The sequence below is a fragment of the Neophocaena asiaeorientalis genome, unplaced genomic scaffold, assembly GCF_003031525.2.
Source record: "Neophocaena asiaeorientalis asiaeorientalis breed wild unplaced genomic scaffold, Neophocaena_asiaeorientalis_V1.1 scaffold142, whole genome shotgun sequence".
NCBI classification, from domain to species: Eukaryota; Metazoa; Chordata; class Mammalia; order Artiodactyla; family Phocoenidae; genus Neophocaena; species Neophocaena asiaeorientalis.
Genome location: NW_020174563.1, coordinates 3,963,185 through 3,985,026, shown reverse-complemented (window position 1 = coordinate 3,985,026; position 21,842 = coordinate 3,963,185). Strand labels below are relative to the sequence as shown.

Genomic DNA, 21,842 nt, shown 5'->3' with positions numbered 1-21,842 from the left:
AGTGAAAATATGAATCTTGAGGTCATCCTGGATCATTCACGTGGGCCCTAAATCCAGTGACAAGTATTCTTATAAGAGACACTCATAGGGAGACAAACACAGAAAGTAGAAAACAATGTGAAAGCAGGCAGAGATTGGGGCTCTGTGCTCACAAGCCCAAGAATGCAAGGGCAGCCACCAGAAGTTGGACAAGGCCAAAAACAAACTCCCCTCTAAAACCTATAAAGAGAGCATAGCCATGCCCACATCTTGATTTCTGACTCTGGGCATCTAAAACCGTGAGAAAATAAATTTTTGTTGTTTTAAGCCATTACGTTTGTGGTAATTTGTTACAGAAGACATAGGAAACTAATACACCTCCTAAGCAGGCTGTATCACATCAAGGGACCTACAGTGTTCCCAGCACAGCAGTTTTTCATGTCACATGCAAAATTTTTTCCACTTTTCTTTTAAGGTTTATGCCATTCTGCTCTTATACCTTCTTTCTTCACTATAGTAATCTATTGATCACCAAAAACTCTTCAAGCATAATCTTCTCAAACCGAACTATTACAAACATCATAGGTTTTAAAATTCACATGAATGACCATAGGTTCTTAATCGCCTAAACTCTGATAACCTACCAATTCTTAGTCCATTTCAACTACACAATCCTTTTGCCACATCCAAGAGATAAGAGAAACATTCACTGAAAATCTGAGTCTGGTGGCTTGTCAGGTTCATAACCCCTTTCTGAAAATTCACCATGCCGACATGTACCTGCTTTAAAAAAAAAAAAAAAAGTGCGGGCCCTTAGGTAGTTCATAAATAGTTATATCCTGAAACTCCTGCCCCTATGCCCCCAAAGAGATTACTGACCGAAGAGCAGCCAACATGCAAGGTTTCCAATCTCAGCACTACTAACATTTTGGAGCAAATAAAATCTTTGCGGGGGGTGGGGTGGTGGTGGTGGTGGTGTTTGTCTTGAGCATGGAGGGTATTTAACAGCAGCATCCCTGATGTATACCTGCTAGATACCGGGAGCACCTTCTCCTCAGTTCTGACAGTCAAATATATCTTCAGACAATGCCAAATATTCCCTGGGAGGCAAAAATCATCCCTGGTTGAACATCTGGCTTACCTCGTTTTAATTCCCCCAGAGGAAATTTCTCAGCAACCTTCTGAGTCCTGAATTATCTTCAGGTTTCTATAAGGCCTAGTGTTTGGTGATTCCTGTTTTTTCCTTGCACAAGATCTGGCTCTACAAATAGTCTTCTCTTCCTTATTTCTCTGTGTATCCTGCCAATCCATTCACACACTATTTAGGGTAATCCAAGTATTTCTCACCTTCTAAAACGCCCAATTAATACTTACAGACTAAAAAGCATTTTAAAGAACATAAACTAATTACCACTAACCAAAAACATATAAAATGTCACAACTGAAGCAACAATAAACCATTAAGAGAATGCAACAAAAACACACACAGTAATACAAGGTATCGTCCCTAATAAATTTTTCCAAACATTCAAAGACAAATTCTATTACACTAGATTTATAATAGATATTCAGTAAAACTCAACATTATTAGTTAAAACTCTAAAAAAGACAGACATGGACAATTTAATTTTTTAAATTCTCTTCTTCCACTGGCCTCTTACAAATTAACATTCCCCAAGTGTTGTTCTCTTACCACAAAAGACACACATTAGATAATTTCATCTATACTCATACTTTCGATTACAACCTGTAAGCCATTAACATACAAATGAATATCCCCAACACAATTTCCATCCCTAGTGATACTCAGATATCCAACAACATACTGGACATGTCCATCCTGATGTCTTAAAGGCACCTTAAACTCAACTATCTAACAGTCACATCATTCCACTGTGTCTGTTCTCCACAATTTATGATACTACCATCCACCCACATCAAGAAAATAAAACCAAAAAAAAAAAAAATTTACACGACAGCAACGATGACAACAGTAGCATTTACATTAGCAAAAATATCAAAAACAGCCCAAATGTCCAAAGGAGAAAAAAACAAAATGCCAAGATAGAATTTTGATAGTCATTAGAAATAAGAAGTACATAAATTGCATAAAGTAATTTTGTAAGAACGAGATAAATTAATGTGTCATATATAAGTATTCTAACACAAAGAAAACACACTGAACCAATACACACTATAGTCTTATAGTCTATAGTCTATAGAGTTATAGTCTATAAGGGTTGATTATATTTCCATAAAGCTATTACCAAAAAAGTGAATCTGAAATGAAACAGACTTTAATATGCATCAGGCTTTTAAAATAAACCTAAATTTGTCTTATGAAAATTATCTATTTTTGTTTTTGAAGAAAAATTTCATTTAGTGACCATGGTCACAACAAAGTTTCAAATACTAGTTGAAATGATTTAACAAAATAAAACAAATTTCCACGTCAACAGGATTATCTTCATTAACACTACTAGTATTTATTTAATAACTCAATTTTCTGATGGGTTAATATAGTCTAAAACAATATATTTTAAACATAAACAGTGACAGATGCTAGGGATCAGCATATTTTCTATCTCAAATACCTTACAGAGAAATTATCTAGGTATTATATATCTTCTAAAGTGGAACTATATCTGCATTATAAAGGATATGTCAGAAAGACTGTACTGGGCTTCCCTGGTGGCACAGTGGTTGAGAGTCCGCCTGCCAATGAAGGGGACACGGATTCGTGCCCCGGTCCGGGAAGATCCCACGTGCTGCGGAGCGGCTGGGCCCGTGAGCCATGGCCGCTGAGCCTGCGCGTCCGGAGCCTGTGCTCCGCAACAGGAGAAGCCACGACAGTGAGAGGCCCGCGTACCGCAAAAAAAAAATAAATAAATAAGAAAGACTGTACTATCTGTAGGGGAAAAAAATAAATTATACTTGCCTTTCTCTTAACCATTACTAAAGATGATACAATAGAAATATTTCCTAATATAAAGTCCTTAGAACAGTTCCTGGCACATCATAAGCATTTATTAATTTACTGATATAATATTTTTGATGAAAAGAAAACATGAAAAAAAATATTTACCTTAGTTACTCATTTCACTTAACTAATTATCAACTCTATTTCCATATTACCTTTATCCCTTTCAGCTTCAATAATTACATTAATTCTAAACTATTAAATTATTTACATTAAAGCAGCAGTTCTCAAAGTGTGGTACAGGGACTATGGGGATTCCAGAGACCCATTCAGGGGGTTCATGGGATCAAAATCATACACAGGTAAAAGATCAATTCAAAGCACAAACAGACCAATGAAATTTAATGCAACATTGTGTGAAAAGTATATAGATACAGTTTCAGATTCCACATTGCAACTAACCTTTAAGAAATTACCACTTGTTGGGACTTCCCTGGTGGTCCAGTGGGTAAGACCCAGCGATCCCAAATGCAGGGGGCCCAGGTTCAATCCCTGGTCAGGGAACTAGATCCCACATGCATGCCACAACTAAGAGCCCACACGCAACTAAAAAAGGATTGGGCACGCTGCAAGGAAGATCCCACGTCCTACAACTAAGAGCTGGTGCAGCCAAAATAAATAAATATTAAGAGGAAAAAAAAAAAACACCTTTATTAAAAAAAAAGGCAATTACCACTTGTTGAGTTTTGTTGTAGAGTCAAAGAAGAGTATCACAATTATCTGAAAATGTTATTAAAGTACTCCTCCCAACACACTGGTGTGAAGCTAGATTTTCTTCATATGCTTCAACCAGAACAACGTATCAAGATTGAATGCTGAAGCTGATAAGAGAATCCAGCTGTCTTCTATTAGGCCAAACATTAAAGAGATTTACAAAAATGTAAAACAGTTGCCATTCTTTCACTAATTTTTTTTGTTTTGGAAAATAGTTTTTCATTTAAAAAGTTATTTATATGAACCTGCAATTAGTTTTTTATTTTTCAATGAATTAATAAATATACTTGTTAATTTCAAATACAATAACTGTGAATAGATATAACCCACATAAAACAAAAGCTATTTGGAGTCCTACATAATTTTAAGAATGTAAAGGGATCCTGACCAAAAAGTCTGAGACCACTATATTAAAGTAATACTTAAGGGAATTCCCTGGCAGTCCAGTGGTTAAGACTCCACCCTTTCACTGACGAGGCCAGGGTTCCATCCCAGGTAGGGCAACTAAGATCCTGCAAGCTGCGAGGTGAGGCCAAACATAAATTAATTAATTAAATAAAAATTAAAGTAATACTTAAAACCCCATTTTTAATTTATATTCTGAGTTTTATCTCTCATGAATCTCACATATGAAGCCATAAATCTTTAAAGTAAGCTGAAGAGCACAGATGACATAAATCTTGATTTCTTCAGGTGCACTAAAATGAAGTTAAGCTTAAGATGTAGTTCCCTCAAAAAAGACAGGATGGTCAAGTAAACAGAATGATGTTATTATCAAAAGTAACCACAGTAGCTAATATACAGAACTTATGCAGAAATAGAGCCAAAGAACTTTTGCTGTGCCAACAAAAAGGGATGCACAGAAAAACATTGAAGGCTGAGCTTCAGAGGGGTTAACAGAGCCCTTAATTGAATTATGTATGGTAACAATTTTACTGGAGTTGGTTTCTACCTACCATCTAAACTTCTGATCACCTTCAGCTGAGGTTATTCAAATTACTCAACATGTAACATAAATCTGCTAACAAAACTCACGAAAAAATATTTAACTATTAAAAAATCCATTGTGCAATGCTAGTCTCCTTCATTATTAGAATAATTACAGTCAGCTTTGTGCTGTGATGAATTACCAGGCTAAAAAGGGCCATCCAGCAAAAGAGGTTAATGACATCCATTAATTAGGGTCCTTTTTCAGTTCTTCTGGAAGCATAATTTACCGGTTTAAAGGCCTAGCACAAAATCTTGTTTGGGTCTGATGTTAAAAAAAACTACTTTTTAACTACAGAATTATAATACTAATCAACGAGAAATGACAGCATATTTTCTTTACCCGGGGATTAGTAAGGTGGTCAGAAGCTCATAACATAAGGGAGGTTTTGTTCTAAGAAGGGTACTTCCAAAGACACACATCTGACCTAAGGGGCATACACTGCATTCTGCCCAAAAGGGGGAAGTGTCTGTTACAGTTTTCTCATTTCTGCACATGCTCTAGGTCTGAATTTGCAGATTCCAAATTAAGCACTTTTTATCCCACTCTCATTTCTAATTCCACGGTGAGATTTTTAAAAGTTTTTCAAATTAAAAAAGTTCCATTGGTATTGATGCCTTGTGTAAAGCAGAAACTAAGGACTTAATCAGAAGAGGCTGAATATAACATAATTCACGGCATCCAAAATGTTTGAAATTGAAATTGTGTTTTACCTTTTTTTTTTTTTTAAATAACGTTTAGGTGAGGAAAAAACAAAGCACACCGACATCCTACTCTTCCACTAAGTAGCATTCTTTTACTGATTTCTGTTAAGGCTATTTACTGAAACATCGTTTGATAATACTATTCAAATACTGTGTGCTGCAACTACTTCCTGCTAAAAGAATCCCTTTTCAGCTACCGAAGGCTACCCGAAAACAAGATGCACAGTACTTCTAAAACCTCAAGGATTTAACTCCTTCCTCCTCCCCCGCCCCCACTCCTGGAAAATACCGTACGTGCGGGTTTTCAAAACAAAACATTTGGGGATGAGGGAGGGGGAGGTTAAGGGTGTGGGAGTGGCAATGTTCTCCAATTTTTGGAGTTGCTATCTCTCCCATTCTGCCCGAGAAAAACAAACCCCCGTTATAAAACAATCAAGAATAGTGATCAAAATCGAGGACCCAATTCCCTTCTGCTCGCATCTATCTCTACAAACTTCACTATGCCCCTCAACACACCCAATTTCTACTCCAGAGCAGCCCTGCCTGAGCCCAGACAGTCCTGTCCAACCAGAACCACACTATGACCTTGGACCCGGGCCACCGCTCCCCTCCCAGTCTAAGGGCCGTGAGGCCAGGATCCTCACATCCCGCCAAGCAGACTGCAGAGGCCTCAGGGTTCACGCAGGGTCAGCGGGGGGCGACGGGCAGGGGAGCGAGCCGCAGGACCGCAGCTCCGCCAGGGCTGGAACGGCGGGTTCGGGGGAGACGCACGGAAGGAAAAACGCCGGGGGTGGGGACGAGGCCGGGCAACCTGCGGGCCGGCGCCGACACCTCCCCGGCCGCCGCAAAGGCTGCACGCCACCTCGGGGGCTCCGGAAGCCCGCGCGGCCGCCTGGGAGCCCCGGCCTTACCCCGTCCTCGGCCATGGCCCCTTACTACCGCTGACCACCCAGCGGGCCGCGGCAGGTGATGCGGCGACTGGGCAGCCGAACCGCGCAGGTTGGTTACCTGCCTCAGGCGACCGCGCCTCCGAGCCGCCCACTCCCTCCCAGGGGCGCCAGGAGCCGGGACCCGAGGAGTAGGAAGGGCGTGCGAGGCAGCACGACACAGAGGGGCGGACAGGAAGGGGGAGAAGCGTTCGACTCTCCGGAGGGGCTGCCAACAGGGAGGCGAGGACGCTGGCGACGCGACAGCAGGCGGCGGGGCGGTCGGGACGCTACCGTACCTTCCTCGCTCCAGGCCAAGGGTCCGACGGGAGGTAGCAGACCGCCTCACATCCGGGTATCGGGAGACACTCAGCTGCTTCTGCCGCCACCACCGTCTCTCCCGCGGCGCAGCAACGCCAAACTTCCGGCGACGACGGCTACGCCTCGCCCGTCAGATGGGAGTTACCTGGGACCGTCTTGGGCGCGCTTGCGCAACGCTCCTTTTCTGCCTGAACCGGCTCAGCTGACGTGCCCAGAAGATGAAGATGGCCGCCACGCTCGTTGCGTGTAACGCAGTTTTTCACCCCGGCCCGGACTGCTGGGCGTCGGGGAAAGACGAGCCAGCGTCTGACCGCAGCGCAGGCGCGGTGGGAGGCCTCGCGTGCGCGCACCGCGGGTGGGCGCCTCTCCGGCTAGCGGCAGACTCTTCCCTTTACCCGCTCGTCTCTTGGAGTAAAGCCACCTACGCCCCCAGCGGTGGTGGTTTGTCTTGAAAATCCGTCGCCACTGGTTCTTCTGTTGGTTGCAGGTACTGCTCTCTGCGACTTTCAGTTCAGATACCTCTAATCCTCGACAGGGGCCAATGTAAAGAAAAGGGTGGACGATTGACCTTTCTCTCTCCTTCCCAGCACTGCACTCCAGCGCCTCCCCAAAATGCAGGGCTTCAGCGTCTCCTTGCACACTTTCCTCCCTGGGCATCAGAGCACGAGAGTCGACAAGAAATTGTAGAAAGTTCCACCACGTTTAGTCATGGCGGGTGTTCAAAGCTTTGACTCTTAGAGACCTCTAAAGATAGAATCCAGGGTTCTCGCACTAGGATTCTTGGTTCTACCCTGCTTTTGAACACGCCCTCTGTGCTACTCTGTCCTTATTTGCAGAACTGTGAGGATGGGCAAATGGGTGCTCTTGCCCTTGAGAATCTGAAGAGAGGTTCTCCACTTCCGGCCCTCCTTTTTTGAAGCCAAGTCCAGCCAAAATGTGCTCTAAGTTTGCGAAGCCTGATGTTTTTATGAGAATACATCTTCCACCAAACTTTATTGAGCTGCCTGTCAGTTTAGTTTGGGGAGGTTCTGTGGTTTAAAAACCAAAATGAGAAGTATTGGTGGGTGAAGCCATTGGTCACATCACCATACCTTGTGTTATGGCAAAAACCTGTCTTCTCCCCCGCCCATCCCCAGTGCCTGATACTTTCATTTGTCCCTTGTTCAACACAAGTTTAAACAAGTCCAGTTATACGGGGATTTTTTTTTTCCCCCAGTAGTAAGTACTGGAGTACTAAACAATCATCATCAACTGGTTGGTTGAATCGGAGGATGTGGAACTGGTGATATGGAGGGGCGACTGTAAGTTATGCATGGATTTTCCACTGAGCAGAGGCTCTGTGCCCCTAACGCCAGAGTTGTTTAGGGGTCAACAATATACTTTAATGGCATATACCAAACGGCTTAAATTGGGGAAAAACTCAGGAGTAGACTGCCAACCTGATTAAAGCTGGCTATCTACTGTTGGTAGAATATCTGACCTATATTTGCCTTCACCTTCAGATTGTCAGACAATTGGTGGGATTTCTCTTTGTGTGTAAACCACTTTATCTGTAGTAACTCAAATTGTGGCATACACACATACACAAACCATATTTACAAGTTTCCATTTCCAAAAAATGGGCCTCTGCTTTTTTTTTTCTTTTAAAGATGTTGGGGTAGGAGTTAATTAATTTTTGCTGTGTTGTGTCTTCGTTTCTGTGTGAGGGCTTTCTCTAGTTGTGGCAAGTGGGGGCCACTCTTCATCGCGGCGCGCAGGCCTCTCACTATCACGGCCTCTCTTTTTGCGGAGCACAGGCCCCAGACGCACAGGCTCAGTAGTTGTGGCTCACGGGCCCAGTTGCTCCGCGGCATGTGGGATCCTCCCAGACCAGGGCTTGAACCCGTGTCTCCTGCATTAGCAGGCAGATTCTCAACCACTGCGCCACCAGGGAAGCCCTTTCTTTTTTTTTTAATATTTATTTGGCTGCGTCTGGTCTTAGTTGCAGCATGCGGAATCTTTTAGCTGCTGCATGCGAGATCTAGTTCCCTGACCAGGGATGGTACCTGGGCCCCCCCTGCATTGGGAGCATGGAGTCTTAACCACTGGACCACCAGGGAAGTCCCAGGGCCTCTGCTCCTGAGTAATCTATTCCACTCTACTTGTATTGGCCACAATCAGGAGCGTTGGAATCCTTACAAATGTCACACCATATGAAATCTTATGTATTTATTTTTGATACATAAGGAATTCATATTTGATGTATAATTCCTGTCTGCAATTTGTTCTAGGTTTTCTTTTCTAAAACTAAATACAATCAGGTGTTTAAGCATGCTGTGAAAATATAAAATAGTTTGCTTTTACAATACTGTATTATACACTTCAGAGTTGGGTCATTTGATTTGTTGTCTACTAAAAAATAATCATGATCCAGTGAATAAATTATCTTGCTTGACTGAGCTTTCAAAGATTATATAAGCTCACAGCGAATTTATCCTAGTAAAAATAGAGGCTTCCATTCCCGAGAGGTCTTGAGAAAGTCCCCGGGGGGGGAGAGCTGTGATTGGTTAATCTTTTGCCATGTGCACATGCTGAAAACAATTGCTGTGGCCTAAATGATGCATCTTGGTGCTGAACATTATGGTTCTGTAAATTTGTGAAGTTCTTTTTCAGAACCCTACACAAGAAACATAAGCCCCCTACTTGTAAATTCTTTTGCCAAACTTAAAATTGTGAATGTAATCTGGATTTGTTTAAATTGTTTGCTTTCCTTGCTCACTCCAAATTGCAGAACGTACTTTTTTGCGCATGCTTATCATTAACACATCTACTTCTAAAAACTAATGATGGAATGGTTGTATTGCCCCACATGTTGCATTCTTATTTCCTTGTTCCTTTTCTTTCTTATGACCAATCTAAATGCCTGTAATATATAAAACCTCAGCTAACTCCAAGAAGACAGAGTAGTCTCACTTTCAGACTGACCCTCCTGCTAGCAGCAAATAAAGGCTTTTCCTTTGTTGCTCCATTCTTGATGACTTTATTTCAGGACTCTTGACAGTTTTATACTATGAGAGAGTAAAAGTCCTAAAAAATTTTCAAGCCAGAAAATAAAAACAAAGAAAAATTATAGCAATTTGGTCCACATTGGATCACCAGGAGCTTATTAGGAACTGTTCGGAAGACAGGGGGATAGATGTTGAGAAGGCAGCACACATATGTCCATTACAGTCTTGCTACTCAAATTGAGATCCATGGAATAGGAGCATCTTCATCAACTGAAAGCTTGTTAGAAGTGCAGAATTTCAGACCCCATACCAACGGAATCAGAATTTTCATTCTAATATTTCCTCCAGTTGAGTCCTATGCACATTAATGTTTGATGAGAATTGCCTCACAACATTCAAGAATTCTGATGACCAGGGATGAAGTCCAAGCTGGAGATACAAATTAAAGCCGTAGTTTTGGAGATCACCTAGGCTAAAGGAGAAAGTATCCATTAGAGAAGCATAACATGATCTCTGGATCTCCGGGCACTGTGGGGAACCCTTCTGAGGTTTGTGACCAGAATCTAAAGTGAAAATAATCAGTTAAATTGTGTGATTTTTCTGGACTTCCCTGGAGGCGCAGTGGTTAAGAATCCGCCTGCCAATGCAGGGGACACGGGTTCGAGCCCTGGTCTGGGAAGGTCCCACATGCTGCGGAGCAACTAAGCCTGTGTGCCACAACTACTGAGCTGCACGCCTAGAGCCCGTGCTCCACAACAAGAGAAGCCACCGCAATGAGAAGCCCGCGCACCACAACGAAGAGTAGCCCCCGCTCGCCACAACTAGAGAAAGCCCGCGCGCAGCAGCAGAGACCCAACGCAGCCAAAAATAAATAAAATTAAATTTTTAAAAAGTTGACATTAAAAAAAAATTGTGTGATTTTTTTTCAGGCACGTTAAGTAATGTTGAGGTTCCTGGTGTTGGAGCAGAGTTAGCATAATCCTCTGGACTTCTCCCAGAACTTCCTTTCATTGAGTAAATTTCGTGCTGCTGAATACACGGAGCCCTGCCATGCCCGCTAATGGGATTTAATCTCCTCACATTTCCCTCTTACCGGAAGTTTCCTCCTAAAGCAGCCCTAAACCCCCTCAGCAGTTGCAAGGCACACCTCCCGCCGCCAGGGGCCGCAGTGGCGCTTCTCACGGCCGGAAGGGAGAGCTCAAGGGTGGTCTCGGCGTTTCCGCTGTGCGTCCGCACCGGTACGCGCGCTCTTTACGTCGGAACCCTGGGAGTAAGTTTCCGGCCATTCATATTCATAGCCGGTCGGCGCTCAGTTGTTGGGTTTTGTTCGCTATCCGACCGAAAGGGTGACGGCGCCGCTAGGATGAAGCTCGTGAGGTGAGGAGGTGACCAGGCGGGGTGAGGACTGTGAGGGGACAGTCTGAACGGTGTGGGTCGGGAGCGGGAGGCTGGGCTGCCCCGGAGGCTGGAGGCGCGAAAGCCGCATGTGCGCGCGGCCTGCTAACGGCCTCCGGCGCCCGCCGCTCCCGTCCCGTTTTGGCCGCGCCGCCGCGGCCGCTCGGACCCGGGCTTCAGACTGGGTCGCGCGGGGATCCCCAGTATTTTCCAAGAAGTGGAGGTAAAGGCCGGGCCATGTTTTCCCACCCAGAGTCTTCGAGGCCGTAGAGGTGCAGCGCCAGGCTTACGAGCTCTTACTCCCGGTGACCGACTTTCATTTTAAGTAGAACTTGTGCTCTAGTCTAGGTTGCGTTTCTGGCTCGTCTCAGCCTCAGGAGCCGGCAAATATAACTAGGTCCACGCTCCCTGAGAATGTGGGAGACATAAAAATACTACTGCGTAAGTAGTTTAAGTTAAATGCCTTTTTCGCGATGAAACTACCATCGCACTTAAAAGAGTACTTAGAAGCTGCAGGAGTTTATCTGGAAATAATGAAACCTAATTCCGAAATGTTTCAAATCAGGGATGGACTTTTGACTCCGTAAGTTTATCCTATCACTTCTTTCCCCCCCCCTTGTTGTTACTTACTAGACATAACGTTATTCAACCGACATTTCCCCTTAAAATAGAACTTTGCTTTAGGAAAAAAAGTCTCCCAACGTGGGACAGAATCTCTTTTCTGTATTTTTTGACTGATTACACAGATAATCGAGATTTCTTCTGGTTCATTTCTGTGTTTAAATTTGGCCGGTTAGCTGAGCCTACTGAAAACTTGTTTACTGATTGGAGTAATTCATTCTAAACTACTTGCAAATAGATTGGGTTTTGGTGTTTTTCCTTGAGGCTGAGAGCTTGCAGCATAGAAGCAGAGGTTTCTAATAACCCAGCCGGCAGTCACAAACTAGGATTGTCAGTGTTATTGGGCACCTGTTACACTGTGCTCTCATAATGTATTCTTTTTTTTTTTGAGACAGAGTCCCTGCCTTGTTGGAACTTTATGTTTCGTGGTGAAGGTAGACAAGTAGATAGTTTCTAGTATGTTTGAAATATCATATAAAATCCTTATTGTTATATTCAGGGTGGAGTTTGTAGAGAGGGCATTTAAGGTTAACTTTTTGTCCATTTTTTTCTTACAGTTTTATTGAGGTGTAATTGGCGTTCGACACTGTATAACCTTAAGGTATACAGCATAATTATTTGATTTACATCCATCACGAAGTGATTAACACAATAAGTTTAGTGAGCATCCATCGTCTCGTATAGGTACAAAATTAAAGAAATAGACAAAAAATTTTTTCTTGTGATGCGGACTCAAGATTTACTCTCTTAACTTTCATATATAACATACAGCAGTGTTAATTATATTTATCATGTTGTACATTACATCCCTAATACTTATTTATCTTATAACTGGAAGACTTCGTTCATTTTTATTTGAAGTATAACTTTGGGGGGAAACATCTCAGAATTTAAAGTTTATTTTTTCAATTTCTCAATACCTGACAGTCTGAATCTGTAGTTAAGTTTTATGTCATACTCTTTGGAATCAGTTTGTCTCATTTAAAGGTAGTCTGTGTTGTGACAGAATGTTCCTATAAATTTTAATAGCTGTACTGAATCCTATTCTGTGTCTTACACTATAGAAATAAAATTTCTAATAACTGGAGAATGTATTTTAGGCCAGGAAAAATGGGTGTTTGTCTAACTGGTTTGCGGTTTTGGTTGACTTTGTTATTTCTTCATCTCAGTTGATAACACTGTTATACTGTCTCCCTAACCAAAAACCTGGGAGTCGTCTTTGACTTCTTCCTCTTGATAATCCTGGTAATCTGATAAATTGCCAGGTTTTGGCAAATTTACCTACCTAATATAAGTATCTTTCACTATCCCATTCTCTTTGATTTTTGAAGTTAATAGTGTGAGTTCGGATACCATTTTAGTGCTATACTGAAGGATACCATTTTATCTGAATATTTGAGTATTATCTGAATATCTTACAGTAAGCAGAAAGAATTCAGGTAGTGAAGGATTCATCAGAAAATAATTTGAATTTGCTTGGTTCCTTGGCTCGGATAACTGTTTATTTCTCCTACCCTCAGTACACCTTCCTTGCCACTCCAGTCGACACCACTAAGCTGTTCAGCCTCCCTTTTCTTCCCACCCGTGTTCTTTAATCTCACTTCTTAAAGTAAATATCTCATACAGTGAAATTCAGTGTGCATTTCCCAATTTTGAAAAATGTATACACCTGTGAAACCCAAACTACTGCCTGGATAGTGAACTTCTGGACTCTGTTCTGTTTCGTTGACCTATTCGTAGTTCCTATGTCTTGATTACTTTAATCTATCTATTGCTCTAGCCACCTAATTTGTCTTCCGATGTGGCACTCCTCTCCATTGATGAAAAGCCTTCAGTAGTTCTCCTAGGGGAATTCTTTAACAGAGCTTGGGCATTCCATGAAAGGAACCTCTTCCCTACTCGTTTTCTTGGACTTAGTATTCTATCAGTAATACCTATAATTTCTGTGTACCTTGTGCTGTTTCTTACTATATCTTTGCTCTAGTCTCTCTTTGCTGCATATTTCCAACTTCTCAGACTTACTAGAAGTCCACTAAGATCTGACTCCTTCCTACCCATGCTACATTATATTCATGGTAAGAACCTGTGCATATCTCCATTGTGATTTAAATTTACATAATTACTTTTAAAATCTTTCATGTGTCTGTTCTTCCTTACAGAGTTTGCGCTCCTTGGGGGCGTAGTCTTACTCATTTTTAATCCTCATTACCAAGCACAGGGACTACCATATAATATATAATGATAAATACTGTTTATCAAAGAAATATCCTTGGACTTTATAAAATGTATTTTGATTGTTTCAGAGGTTTTCTTACTTTCTGGTTTTCCTTTTATTTCCATATGGTAGACTGCTTGATTAATAAAGTATTTTATTTTTACTTGAATCCTGGCTGTTTCTAAAAATGATTTGAAAGAAGTTTTATAAAAGTAGAAGTTATTACTGGATGGGACAATTAAAGTAAAAACAAATTTTAAATTGATAATGGGAAGAAACCATTAGGTGAAAATTCTAGGCTAATATAGTTATATTAAATTTGAGCTAAGTTAAAGAATTCTTATCTGGTGAAATAAAGCATTACCAATTCATTGAGAGAGACTTTTTTTCTTGACAGCAAATATGGAAAGGGAAGGGATTCAACACACAGTTTTTTCTTTGTATGAGAACAAGTTTGGGACTTGCCTTATGCAAGACCAAGTAATTTCCCCTTTTTTGATGGCTGTCTATACCACTTAAAAAGTTGTATTTTAAGCCTAATTTCCCTTTAATCATTGAAACATTTTAGCCAACTTATTCAGTGCCTGTTACAATACAGGATTAGATATGAAGTTCATGATTCTTAACCTCAAGGATAGACTAGTTGGGGAGAAAGTAGATAATCTTACATTTAGTGTGATCGGGTATACAGAGTACATACTATAGACCAGAAATTTTGAATATGAGTTGTATATTAGATCATACTGTAGGATTATTGTTCATTTTTCTAGATGTGATTGCGGTGTTATGGTTATGTGGTAGAATGTCCTCATGAGAAAATGCATGCTGAAGTGACTGCAGTTTACTTTCAGATAATATGGTGACAGTGTAAGTGGGGGGGGGAGGGGCACACACAAATGGTAACATTTTCATAGTGTGTGAACCCTTCAGCTTCCTCTGCAATATTTCATAATAAAAAGTTGGAGAACAGACGAATAGATGAAGTGGGGAATGGATGACTATTCAGTAAACGTTATTGAGACACCTGGCTATCCAACTTGGGAAAATCATAAAGGCAGCTTCCTACCTCACATTGCACAGAAAAGAGATGAATTCTAGGTGGATTAGAACTCTAAATATAACAGTAGAAGAAAATAAGAGACTTTATAATCTTGGGATGGGAATCATCTTTCTAAACAAATTACATACCCAAGAAGGATTCATAAATTTAACAACATAAAAATGAAAAAAAATTGTATGGCTAAAGAAAACCATGAACTTGAATTGCTGTGGCAAACTGATAGAAAATAAAAGAATTCGGCCTAATTGGAGTTGTGAATAATGTGAATAGGAAAATAACAGAAGAAATACAGATTTCCTGTATTCATGAAGAATTATTCAACAAGTGATACGGAAAAGCAAATTGCCTTTTTTCCCCTATCAAATTGACCAAAAAAAGATTGCTGACAGTTAGTGTTGGTGAGGATTTGCATAAATGAATTTGGTGGGGGTTTGCATAAATGTCTCTAAATGCTAAATGAGAACTAAAAGTTACAGAAGCCATTATAGTATGGCCCAGTTTCTGTAAAAGTAAATTTTATGTAAATGCTTATGTTTGCATATAAAATGGTCTAGAATATCCCCACATGCCTGAAGGAGGGTTAGAAAAGGGGACTTTTACATTATTTATACACATACAATAAGAGTATAATCTTTTAATACCAATTATAATGTATCATTTTTTTCAGTTTCATTTAGATATAATTGACATACAACACTGTAAGTTTAAGGTGTACAGGATAATGACTTACATAAGCTGTGAAATGTTTACCACAGTAAGTTTGTTAACATCAATCATCTCATATGTATACAAAAGAAAAGAAAAAAATGGCTTTTTTCTCATGAGAACTTTAAGGATCTAGTCCCTTAGCAGTTTTCAGATATACCATACAGCAGTATTAACTATAGCCATCATGTTGTACATTACATCTCCAATACTTACTATCTTATAATTGGAAGCTTGTGTTTTTTGAGCACTTTTATCCATGTAATTTCTTGATTTCAGTTTTGTGGCTTATAGTGACTTCAGGATCTATATGCATGGATCAGAGGTTAAGCTGTATAATGGCTTAGAGAATCAGAAATGTCCAAGTGACAATTTCTGTTACTGAGCTGTTTCATAAATGTTAAGGGTATCATTCAGGGAAAGCTGAAATTGTTATGCAAGCTATTAACAGGAATTGGTGCAGATAGCATCCATAGTAGGTTTTCAGCATCTAGAAATTTCACCCTTTGGCTTAATAATAATAATAAACATGTTTTTGAAGTGTTAAAAGTGAAAATTTATCATTTTATTCCTATTGTCTTTATAGATTTTTGATGAAATTGAGTCACGAAACTGTAACCATTGAATTAAAGAATGGAACACAGGTCCATGGAACAATCACAGGTATGGAGGTTGGACTGCGTTTATAACACTTTTTATTTCCTATCTCTTTCACCTACAGGCCAGAATTCTTTGGTTAATGAATGTTTTATATAGTACAAATCTCATTCCTTTTGTCTGGATTATTTCACTGACCTTCTTATTTAAGCCTCACCTTAAGTTCTTATGCTAAGACCAGACTGGATTCCCCAGGTTATCCTATGTGTGACCACTGTTTTCCTGCTTTATGCCTTTTCTACTTTTGCCTGTACGTATCCCCTGGAATGTTGCATCTTACAAAACACATATTACTTGTATCAGAATTTTGTGTCCCCTGTTAGATTGTAAAGTCCTTGAAGATAGAGGATGGAGTTTCCATGTCTGATTATCCTGGGTAAAAAATATGTGGGAAATGGGAAGGGGGTGATGAGGAACCATAATTTTATCTAAGCATAACATATTAGTGTATTATATTTGTCTTTTTTCTTAGGTGTCTAACTCTTTGATGATATTGTATTATGATATGTAGTTTCATATTTAAAGCCACTGTGATTCTTCACTAATAGTAGCTGCTGCCCCAAAAAAGGGCAAATTTTTAAAAGAATTGATGAAAGAAAATGCTATCTTAGCATATGGTACCATTCTAGTCTCTGAAATATTTAAATTGTAAATTTATAAATAATTTTTTAACATGTAGATCCAGCATCTGAGTAAACAAGAGAAATATATAGTATTAAACTGGTAATATTTGTGAGTCCACCAAAACTTTGCAACACCAATTGCTATGAAAGGAAATCTGTATAGTTTAAGGTTTTGATACAGTCTGATCGTATCTGAGGAAATGTAATTTCTGTCCTGTTAAAATTCCATGATTTTAAACAGTGATTTAGTCTACTCTTTTCTGAGCTCTGTGTTGCATGTTGTAGAGGAAGCAGAGTGGTTTTTTTGTTTTGTTTTGTTTTGTTTTTTTGCCGTACACGGGCCTCTCACTGTTGTGGCCTCTCCCGTTGCGGAGCACGGGCTCTGGACGCGCAGGCTCAGCGGCCATGGCTACGGGCCTAGCTGCTCCGCGGCATGTGGGTCTTCCTGGACCGGGGCACGAACCTGTGTCCCCTGCATTGGCAGGCAGACTCTCAACCGCTGCGCCACCAGGGAAGCCCTCTTCCTGCTTTTTAGGAATTCAAAATCTAGTGATGGAAGACACTCACAAAAGTAATATAATGTAAGGTTTGCCTCACATACAGTAGGCACTTAATAAATGATGTCCCAGGAGGAAAATTTAGTAAATTGGGGGAGCAAAATCTAGTAAAAATCCAATTCCCTCCCCCAGTGACAACCACTGTTTCAAGTTCCTTATATCCTGAATATATATTTTAGTCCTCACAATAGGGATAATCATACTATCTACCATAAGGACATTGAGGATTAAACTGAAATGCCTTAGCATGCAGTTCCTGGAACATAGAAAGAGATCATAAATCTTTTGGGTTTTTTTCCCCTCTCCCTCGTTGTATCAAGTTCCCCAACAAGATGGAATGTATCAAAAGTCTATTTATTTTGGGAAAGAAGAGTACAGAAGATTAGTAAACAACAAGCTAAGGAAAAATCTAGTGAAGGAAAGATTTCTGATTTATACAGACATCATTACCAGTTGTAGAACAGATAATACTCTTCTGTAACATGGTACTAACAGTGGCTTGATAGATTAATTGGTTGCCTTCCTTATTATGTTAATAACTGCCCTCTTTTTTCCCTCCAGGTGTAGATGTCAGCATGAATACACATCTTAAAGCTGTGAACATGACCCTGAAGAACAAAAAACCTGTACAGCTGGAAACACTGAGTATTCGAGGAAATAACATTCGATATTTTATTCTGCCAGACAGCTTACCTCTGGATACACTTCTTGTGGATGTTGAACCAAAGGTGAAGTCTAAGAAAAGGGAAGCTGGTAAGTTTGAAGGATTATAAACATTTTTGTGTCTGGCGTATTTTTGCCCTAATCCGCTATTCAAAATATGTTTATATTTGCAAACAACACGGGTTGGTTGGTTTGTTTTAATTGCCTCTACTTGCCATGAGTACATATAGTGTTTCTTACAGTTCCTGGTATTGCTATTCAAAAGACTGATGTTGTTCTTACTTCCTGTCCCTTTGTGCATGGCCTGGTCCCCTAATCCCTGCACACTTTGGAAAATTTGAGTCTTATTTTTTTAAATAAATTTATTTATTTATATTTATTTATTTTTGGCTGCACTGGGTCTTTGTTGCCTCGTGCGGGCTTTCTCTAGTTGCTGTGAGCGGGAGCTACTCTTCATTGTGGTGTGCGGGCTTCTCATTGCAGTGTTTTCTCTTGTTGTGGAGCACGGCCTCTAGGCGTGCAGGCTTCAGTAGTTGTAGCATGCGGGCCCAGTAGTTGTGGCTCACGGGCTCTAGAGCACAGGTTCAGTAGTTGTGGCGCACAGGCTTAGTTGCTCCGAGGGCTGTGGGATCTTCCTGGACCAGGGATCAAACCCGTGTTTCCTGCATTGGCAGGTGGGTTCTTAACCACTGCGCCACTAGCGAAGCCCAGAGATTGACTCATTATTCCTGATATTCTGAAATTTTTTCATGACTTAGCATTTTGTCCACTGTTGTTCTGGGTACTTGGTGGACCCTTTCAGTATGGATATTCTTGCCATTTAGAGCTAAGAAATTTACTTGTGTAATGATAAATTTCTTCTGTTTTGCTTGTTCTGTTCTTCCAGGAATTCTTAATAATTGGATCTTCTGACTGATTCCTTCTGAGTCTTTTATTTTTCCTCTCTGTCTTTTATTCTGTACTTGGTGTTGTTTTCTCTGGTTTCTCTTTTTATTTGATCTCTTAGTTTGGTCTTTATGTTGAAGGTTTTACTGTAGTATCTTGCATTTTGGCCATCTGTTTAAGAAGGACTCTGAAAAGAGAACTTCTGGGAATGGAGGCTGGACTACTTAGAGGGTGGGTTCAAAGTAAGTTGGGTTCCCCACTGAGGAGACCTAAAATTTCAGGATCTGGAAGTCTTTCCTGGAGCTGGTTTTCTCAGAAAAAGATTCTAGTCACCTACTGTGGGAGATATATGTCTGGCAGCCAGCATTATAGGAGAAGGGCAGGAGAAAGGGGCTGATATTAAACAATGATTTTGAGGCTTTTCCTTCCACTCACACTAAGAAATATATTGTACTTTGCATCATGACCTATTCATACATATAAATGAAACAAAAGCTTCAGATAGAATTTAGTCTTAATACATGCAGTTGCCCTTAAGCTTCCTATCCTATTCTCTTTCAGTTAAAAAAAAAAAAAAATTCAGGTTGTAACACAGCTTGAAAAACACTGACTTGATCCCCCTGTTCCTTCCCTCCAGCTCTGTGACTTTTGCTGCCATCCACTTTGCAGGTGTTTTCAAATCCGAAGCCTTTCTGCCTCAAGGTCTTTGGGTTAATTTTATCTTTTCTCTCCTACCTACCTGTCAGGGAAATAATCATTAGCTTTGCAAGGTGGGGAAGAGGACTAGCCAATCTACTGCTCTGCATAAGGATTGTCAACTTTTCCCCCCTCCTGTTTTCAGCCCCCTGCCTCATCATCTACCCCTGGCTTCCAAGGTCCTAGGTCTTTTAGATATTCTTCCTTTACTAAACATATGTAGTTTTCAGTCTATTTTCTGACTTAAAAAATTGTTGAAATCTTTCAACCACTGTGTTTTTTCAGCATTTGTTTTTTCCCCCTTATGGATATTTGCCATTTTTATTCCTTTTCTCATGAATAGTACTTCAGAGGGAATTGGAGATAAGTGTGGTTAATCTGCCTTGTTTTAAGAGGAGTGCTAGACTTACTCTGTTGCTTTGAATGGTAAGACTAGGAACAATTGGTAGAAATGTCAAGATTTTAAAAATATTCATAGATGTCTGAAAATGAAAAGTTCACAGCTAGGATGACCAGGTAACAAGGATATTGCTACTGGATTAAAGTACTAGGTTATGATTGGATCAGATGACTTAAGATTCTGAAAAGTCATGAAGTTGTTACTTGATGTAATATATTTTAAGTTTTCTTGGCATGAATTAACTAACTTGGATTCTAAACAGTAACAGAAACATCTGGTGCATAGTGTTTGTGTTCTGTTCCGTTAGTATTATATCTTTTTCATCTTGTGTGAGGTTCAAATCATTTGTATTTTATTTTGTGGTGAATTTGAGGCACGATACAAATAAAAAATATTTTAAAACTTGATGAATTTCTCAGTAAATAAAGTCAAATGAAACAAATATTAAGGTATTAGTAGGCCATCAATTCTTGGTTCTGTATGGTAAACTGTTGGGAAAGGGTGACTGAGGTTACATTTGAGAGAAGCTGAATTAAACTTTTCTTTACTGTAGGTACTGTTTGTGGTGGCCAGGTAACATCAGCACAGAAGAGAATTTCCTTTACTTTGTTTTTCTCTTCCCTCAGTTGCAGGAAGAGGCCGAGGCCGAGGAAGAGGAAGAGGACGTGGCCGAGGAAGAGGAAGAGGGGGTCCTAGGCGATAATATCTCTCAAGACTACTATTTCAAAGTAGTAGGTATTATGGGATATTTTCTGTACAGGTTTTGTTGTTTATGGCAGGCGAGGAAGAGGAAGAGGACATGGCCAGGGCAGAGGAAGAGGGGGTCCTAAGCGATATTGTCTCTCAAGATTACTGTTTCAAAGTGATAGGTACTATGGGATATTTTTTGTACAGGTTTTGTTTGTTTGTAACAGACGAAGAAGACGTGGCAGAGGAAGACTACGTGGCTAAGTTAGAAGATGGTGCCTAAGCAAATTGTGTCTCTCAAGATTATGATTTTAAAGTGATCGATGCCCCGGGTGCTTTTTGTACAGGCTTTGTTTGTTTGTGGCAGTTTTTAATAAACATAAATGTAGGACAGAGTTGTCTATTGACTATATCATATTAAGTTTTAATAGTTCATATATATATTCATGATACAAACACAATAAGAGCTAAGCGTTACTACTAGGCAGTCTCAGAATAATTCCAATCTTAGATCAGGCTTTTAATTTTTTGAACTAAAATATTTTATGAATATTTGTAGAATATACACCTTTTTATTTCACATGCACTGACTATGCGTTTTGTTTTTTTTAACATCTTTATTGGAATATAATTGCTTTACAATGGTGTGTTAGTTTCTGCTTTATAACAAAGTGTATCAGTTATACATATACATACGTTCCGATATCTCTTCCCTCTTGCGTGTCCCTCCCTCCCACCCTGACTATGCATTTTATTGTTTTACCTTGACTCCATTCTGTGGAACCTTCCTACAAGTGAAATAAGTTCTTTTTGGTACCTCAGAAACTAAAGTCCTATGGAATTAGGTGTAAAATTGATTCTCCTTTCCTGAGTTTTATTCCGTGGAGACTTAGGTGATGATCATCTTCTAAATTAAGGAGTCATGGCTTTTGTTGTCATTGTTAATGGTTTTTTGGTTTTATTTTACTTTTTTTGGGCCACACTGCAGGGCAGGTGGGATCCTAGTTCCCTGACTAGGGATTAAACCCATGCCCCCTGCATTTGAATTGAGGCATCTTAACCACTGGACCATCAGGGAA

General features: G+C 40.2%; 2 protein-coding genes across 11 annotated transcripts in view; one reads left to right on the top strand and one right to left on the bottom strand.

Moving 5' to 3' along the window:
• ESCO1 (establishment of sister chromatid cohesion N-acetyltransferase 1) overlaps nt 1-6,715 on the bottom strand; it is a 71,515-nt gene extending 64,800 nt beyond the window's left edge. For all 5 annotated transcript variants that reach the window (XR_003004926.1, XR_003004927.1, XM_024757879.1 and 2 more), the window contains exon 1: nt 6,591-6,715. The gene's annotated coding sequence lies outside the window, so the exon portion shown is untranslated. The remainder of the gene's footprint in view (nt 1-6,590) is intronic.
• Nucleotides 6,716-6,972: 257 nt separating this feature from the next.
• Nucleotides 6,973-21,343, top strand: SNRPD1 (small nuclear ribonucleoprotein D1 polypeptide). Of its 6 annotated transcripts, none has more exons than XM_024757886.1 (5): nt 10,844-10,976; nt 16,182-16,258; nt 17,994-18,185; nt 20,703-20,807; nt 20,991-21,343. In XM_024757886.1, exons 1-4 carry the CDS (start codon nt 10,963-10,965, stop codon nt 20,777-20,779), a joined length of 360 nt encoding a protein of 119 aa, XP_024613654.1. In that variant the 5' UTR covers nt 10,844-10,962; the 3' UTR covers nt 20,780-20,807; nt 20,991-21,343. The 6 variants fall into 6 exon arrangements, with proteins under 6 accessions (XP_024613657.1, XP_024613654.1, XP_024613653.1 ...); XM_024757885.1 differs by having other exon boundaries at nt 20,971-21,343; XM_024757888.1 differs by having other exon boundaries at nt 20,703-20,811.
• Nucleotides 21,344-21,842: the final 499 nt, after the last annotated feature.